This window comes from Silurus aristotelis (genome assembly GCF_946808225.1).
Source record: "Silurus aristotelis genome assembly, chromosome: 3".
In the NCBI taxonomy this organism is placed as follows: domain Eukaryota; kingdom Metazoa; phylum Chordata; class Actinopteri; order Siluriformes; family Siluridae; genus Silurus; species Silurus aristotelis.
The window spans coordinates 18,882,933-18,888,758 of NC_139576.1; the positions used below are offsets into that span (position 1 = coordinate 18,882,933).

The 5,826-nt window shown below is 37.8% G+C and overlaps 1 protein-coding gene across 1 annotated transcript; it reads left to right on the plus strand.

Annotated features, from left to right (window-relative positions):
- Nucleotides 1-1,353: 1,353 nt before the first annotated feature.
- On the plus strand, nucleotides 1,354-5,210 carry serp2 (stress-associated endoplasmic reticulum protein family member 2). The gene is made up of 3 exons (XM_083536539.1): nucleotides 1,354-1,584; nucleotides 3,723-3,795; nucleotides 4,832-5,210. The coding sequence occupies exons 1-3, from the start codon at nucleotides 1,501-1,503 to the stop codon at nucleotides 4,870-4,872; spliced, it is 198 nt and encodes a 65-aa protein (XP_083392665.1). The 5' UTR covers nucleotides 1,354-1,500; the 3' UTR covers nucleotides 4,873-5,210.
- Nucleotides 5,211-5,826: the final 616 nt, after the last annotated feature.

Below are 5,826 nucleotides of genomic sequence, written 5' to 3' on the forward strand. Positions count from 1 at the left end.
ACTGGCTAAAGAACACTTATGCACTCATGCTTATTTCTGTGTCTGATTGATTTTATGAACTGTACTCATTTTATTAGGAACACAGTCATGCAGTGATCAAATCATGCAATCATGTTACAGCAAAATAATGCAAATACAAGTCAAAGTTTCGGGTAATGTTCACACCAAACACAAGAATAGGCTAAAAGTGTGATCTTTGGAACGTGAACTATGCTATGGTGTTTCAGAAACACATTTCTCCCTGTTTTGATGACTGCTTTGCACATTACCTGAAGTTGCTGGCCTGCCTGATTTGATAAAAATCATAATTAAAATAATAACAATAAAAATTTTACAATATACATATATCAGTGGCATACAGTTCTGAAATACTGGTACAGTCTATAACATTAAACTGGTACCTATTCAGATTTGATTACCTTAATGCTCACTGTAATGCTCACTTGTTTGTAGGAATGCACTGATCCCACATTTTCTGTATTAAATACAGTACCAATGTTACCACTGCTGAAAAATCCAGATGGATCTGACCAGCAACCATCTGCCAGAACACAGGCTGAGCTGGTCGACCATCTTTGCCAGCTGCTAAGTGTTGCTTAAAAAGAAAACATGTTTTAAAAACCATGTATTGATCTATTTCTTTCAAAAGTTAATAACTTTCCAGCTGGCAAATATCACCTACCAGCTTGTGTTTTAACTGATGAGTCTTAAACTTTCCAGGAGGGATTGCCTGGGTATTGGCTGATGCTCATTAATAAACTGAGACATTGACTATAACTCATACATATTCATGTGATGAAGTATGTCAGAGAATCCAATGTTAAAATACATTGACCAGGATCTGGTCCCATCAGAACACTGTTTTTACATAAATTTTTTGTCTACTTTTCTCTCTACAAAATGTGGGAAAACATTTTTTTTAAGCATATGATAGACTATTTTTGAATGGGGCAAAGATTACCCAGGCACAAGACACATCTCCTCCAAACCTCCCACCGTACAGAGTAATGCTAGTACAAAGGTATAGTGCGTTCTGAACTCCAGGCTAGCAAACAGCTCAGTGGTGCATGAGGAGATGGCAAGAACATGAATGAAATATGCATGTCTACCTAAAGGAAAAAAAAAAAAATTCCTGCCCCATTTATTATTTTCACCACTATACTAACTAACAGCCAGGGTGATAAAAAGCTGAATGCATACGTCCTAAGATGCATGCAGTGGATTATATCATAATACCACGCCAGTATATGTTATGGAGGAAGCTCTAGCTAATAACCGAAAGCTCCATGCAAGGAAAGGAGCGCAGCAGCAGCAGCGTCCTGCTCTTTCCTTCAGCCGTTTTTTTGATGGAGGCGCCCTTCAGTCCGTTCTGCCCAAGCTTTAAGGGAGCAGGTGCGGGGAAAAGGGGGTTAAGCACCATTACGGACAATTAGCTTCGCAATCTGATTTTATAGCAGCGGCGAAACGTTTATTTCCTCCCCCTCCCCGTGTGGCAAGAAGATGGTCGCCAAACAGAGGATCCGAATGGCCAACGAGAAACACAGCAAGAACATCACGCAGAGGGGCAACGTGGCGAAGACCCTGGTAAGACAGACACGTTTCTTTAATCCTGTGGGAAATAACAATTTACAGCCAAATATATATATATCTGGATAGATAACAGAATTTTAAAGGAGGGTGTTTTTTTTTGTTGCGTTATCTCTGCTCAGTCGTTTCCCATGTCAGCGGAGAAACAATAACCCTCCTTATCTGAAGCATCATTTTCTTTTCTGGGGCGACTGTTTACTTCTGTTTGCTTGCTGTTGTAATAGATAACGCAATCACTCCGATTACAGGCTACACATTTGCTCCTCAGGATCCTACATTGTGCTATTTACCACTTATAAACCTATGCAAGTAATGAATCATTCCTGGGTTCGTCAGTTGTGTATCCAGATGTGATATTTGATCATGCACTAATTTATCCCCGCCCCGTTTTTTTTGTTGTTGTTGTTTTTTTTTATTTTTTGTTACAACCAATATTTAAGCATAAAAACAGTCCCAGTGCAAACCTTTCCATTCAGTATATTCAAACAGATGTGTTCATGATGTGACATACCAGATCACTCCCACCCCAAAAAAAATGCTCCAAAGCCCAGTGGACACACCCTCTGATACATGTGGCTGTAAATACAAATAAGTGTATTGTAGGCCTACACACCTGAAACTAGATGATGATTCAGGGCTGAGAATCAGAAGATCAGAAGTTATAATACAATATGATGTATTTTAAGATCTTGTTTATATATGCTTATCGTTTTATTGCATGGCTGTTTCTGGCCTTAACTTAACTGCTTTACCTCATGAGTCCATGTCCCATCTTATTTAATGTCATGTCCAATTGCAGTTTCATTTTAAGATATGCACTAATTGATATAGTTTATGACTCCTATGTCGTTGTTAAAGCAAATGAGATATTTACACAACCCATCAAATCCTAATTTTAGTTTAAACTGCCTTTCTTAGATTGAACGTTCAACAGACAATGACAATCAGGTGTTCTTAAAATTAAACCAGGCTGAAACTATCATTAATGTACATGCATTCATACATGCAAACAGCTAATCTTTTCTGTTGAACTGGTCTTGTGTTGGTAATTAGAGATTTTTTTTTTTATGCTGTAATCCATTTGGCGAGGGAACACAACACCAAACGGTGATATTGTGGTGCAGCAAGTCTTTTTTTCATCTCCCAGCTCCAGGGTCCTGGGATCGATTCTAAGCTTGATTTACTCTCTGTTAGTTTCCGATGTTCTCCCATGTTCACGTGGGTTTCATCCCAATTCCCAAAAACATGGCAGTAGATGGACTGGCTACAACGTGTGCAAGGTGTATGTGTGTGTGGTACCCTGGGATGGACTGGTGCCCCATCCGTGGTGCATTTCTGCCTTGCAGCATGGGTAGACTCCACATCCAATGCAACCTTGACCAGGATAAAGTGGTTAGTGAAGATATATGAAGCACCCACTACTAAAGATGTATAAAGCACTTATTAGGTTCTTTCATTATAAACACAATGTTTTCATTGATTAATTAGAAACATTACAGGTACAGGTTTAAAAAATTTTAGAATAAAAATATTCTACAGGTAACGTCTAATATACCATGAACCTATATAGTTCAAATGCCTTAATACAATTGACAGTTTATAGGTGAAGATGGCTGGAGCCTTGGCTCTGCATTTTGTCATTTGAAAGGCGAGTGTAATTTGGCTATATAATTAAAGAGAAAACATGATAAATTTAAATAAAACTCAGAAACAAAAGTGTGCAGTCTTATCAAGATGCTTGTGTGGCTGAAGGGTCTCATTTTACCTGATCAACTCTTCAATCATTTGATTATGTGAATGTAATCAGGTATACTTTGGTTTTGATGGAATAAAAGCCTGCAGCCACACAGGTCCTTTGGGAATAAGATTTCACCCTCTTTTTACAAAGATGTTACCATCTCATAACCAGGTGGCTCATTTTGAGCCAGTGGGATTATTTTGCAAGTAACTAAAATTCAAACATTTCCCATTTACTGATTGTGTCAATGAACCACAAAAAGTGTATAATTCAACATGTATGGCTGTCTAGTTATTTGAATGGACTGTAATGAGCGCAGAAGTTATGTAATTTTTTATTTGTTAGTGTTACTTTCTGAACTTAATGCAATTTTTTTTGTTTTCTGCTTATCTTGCAGCGACCACAAGAGGAGAAATATCCAGTGGGACCATGGCTTTTGGCTCTCTTTGTATTTGTTGTTTGTGGATCAGGTAACATATCACATCTTACATTTACCCACATACAAATGGGTGACAAATTAAAGTAAAAAAACAACAAACAACATAATCTAACTTAGTGAGGTTTTGGGCAAACACAAGCTGCCAGACCAGCTTTATTGTGCATTGGCACAGATCTCTAGAAATGTACAAGGGGGATAAACAACAATTTTGAATTTTTTTTTATTTAAAAATATATCCCCAGAGTTGGTGGCTTGATGATTAGTGCTGCCAAACATGTCACAACAAATTGTCCCATAGGTTTTAAGTTGGCTTAAGATCTGGGGACTGTGAAGGCCATAGCATATGTTTTACTTTGTTTTTTATCCCCTTCAAATGATGCCATGAACCCTTGTGCTTCTGTATTGGGGCATTTTCATCCTGATAGATAGAACTACCACCAGGATATACATTTAGGAAATCCATATAAACAGGATATCACAAGTTTGAATCCAAATGCTACTTTTCTGTGTCATGTAATTTCTCCTCCCTGTCTGTCACTGTGACACTAACTTATTGTGGACTTCTGTGAACACATGTATGTGAAGGAATACACCTAGTGCTTTCCTCTGTGTGTTATGCTGCCCTGTAACATACCATGAGCCATAGAACTGTTTGGTTGGATTTGTTTTTAAAAGAAGAATGTGTTAGTCTTTATCTTTCCAGTATGGCAGCTGGTAAGAACTGGCAACAGACTGAAACGGAGTACAAAAATTGTGGATATCCACCCAAAAAAAAAAGGAAAGAAAAATGCATTATTGCAGATTAACATTGATCAGTCAGAATAACTTTATATTGATTTGCAATAAACCTGCACTCTCAGAGGCCTCTAAGTGGACCCAAGCCTTTTCAGTGGAATTCCACAAATATCAGATACTTCCCTCCCCCTAATCTTTCACTTATATGTACATGATTAAATGTTTATCGCCATATGACTATGAGAGAAAAACTAATTCTGTTTAATTCTAATACTTTAGCAGATGTAAAATTGTATTACCTTTGCTCTATGTTTTTTTTTTTATCTTCCTAGCCATCTTTCAAATTATTCAGAGCATCCGAATGGGAATATGAGTCCTGCACCTTCTCTACACATTCAGAGGATCTGGGCCCATTAGGCACAGTAGAAGGGAAACTGGAGGCTGCAGTTTTGATCGTCAGCTGTACGCTAAGGAACAGAGCCCTGTGCACAGTACATGACATTGCCATTCAGCTGTTTACAATGTACCTGGATGACAGGAACAAGTGTTTTTCTACTGAACCATTGTGGCTGGCTTTGCCTTCTTATGTCTTATTATGGACCATTTTTGTGCAATAGAATGTGCCCTTTTGTAACCATTATTGTTGTGCCATATTTCTGTTTGTTGTCCCGCAAGACCGTTTTCAAAATAAAATTCTGCACATTTGGGAAATGTCTAGTTTTGCTTTTGTAAATACACAAGTCTGATCTCATGCATACAGCAAGAAGAGATAATGTTTGATTATAAAGTTAATAATGAAGCTAAACAACAATCTTTATCCATTACTGTTTTTCAAATAGCATTGAAATAATTATCATTGTTATGCACATGTTGTTCAGCAATGGGTGTGTAAATAGCAGAGCCACTCCCTTCTTGCTGCATTTAAACAACAAATTAATTCAATAGGATAAATATTGATCTGAAATTGTGCTTGTAGTTTGAAAAATGTAGCTTAAAGTTTTATACACATAAGATGACAATAACAATGTTATCTTGTTTAGGACACCTGTCCTAAACAAATGGGCAGAGGGGATAAAGATACTAGAAACTAGGAAGACGGGAGTAAATTAGAGATACTGACTCAATAGTTCACCTTACCTACCCTAAGCCTCTCTCTCTCTCTCTCTCTCTCTCTCTCTCTCTCTCTCTCTCTCTCTCTCTCTCTCTCTCTCTCTCTCTCTCTCTCTCTCTCTCTCTCTCTCTCTCTCTCTCTCTCTCTCTCTCTCTCACACACACACACACACACACACACACACACACACACACAATTAAAATAACAATTTCTCAA

Bases quoted from the DNA above. Each gene is read 5' to 3' on its own strand.
- serp2 (XM_083536539.1), top strand. From the start codon at position 1,501: ATGGTCGCCAAACAGAGGATCCGAATGGCCAACGAGAAACACAGCAAG. The intron at 1,585-3,722 runs GTAAGACAGACA...CTTATCTTGCAG, and splicing joins GCAACGTGGCGAAGACCCTG to CGACCACAAGAGGAGAAATA. The intron at 3,796-4,831 runs GTAACATATCAC...TTATCTTCCTAG, and splicing joins ATTTGTTGTTTGTGGATCAG to CCATCTTTCAAATTATTCAG.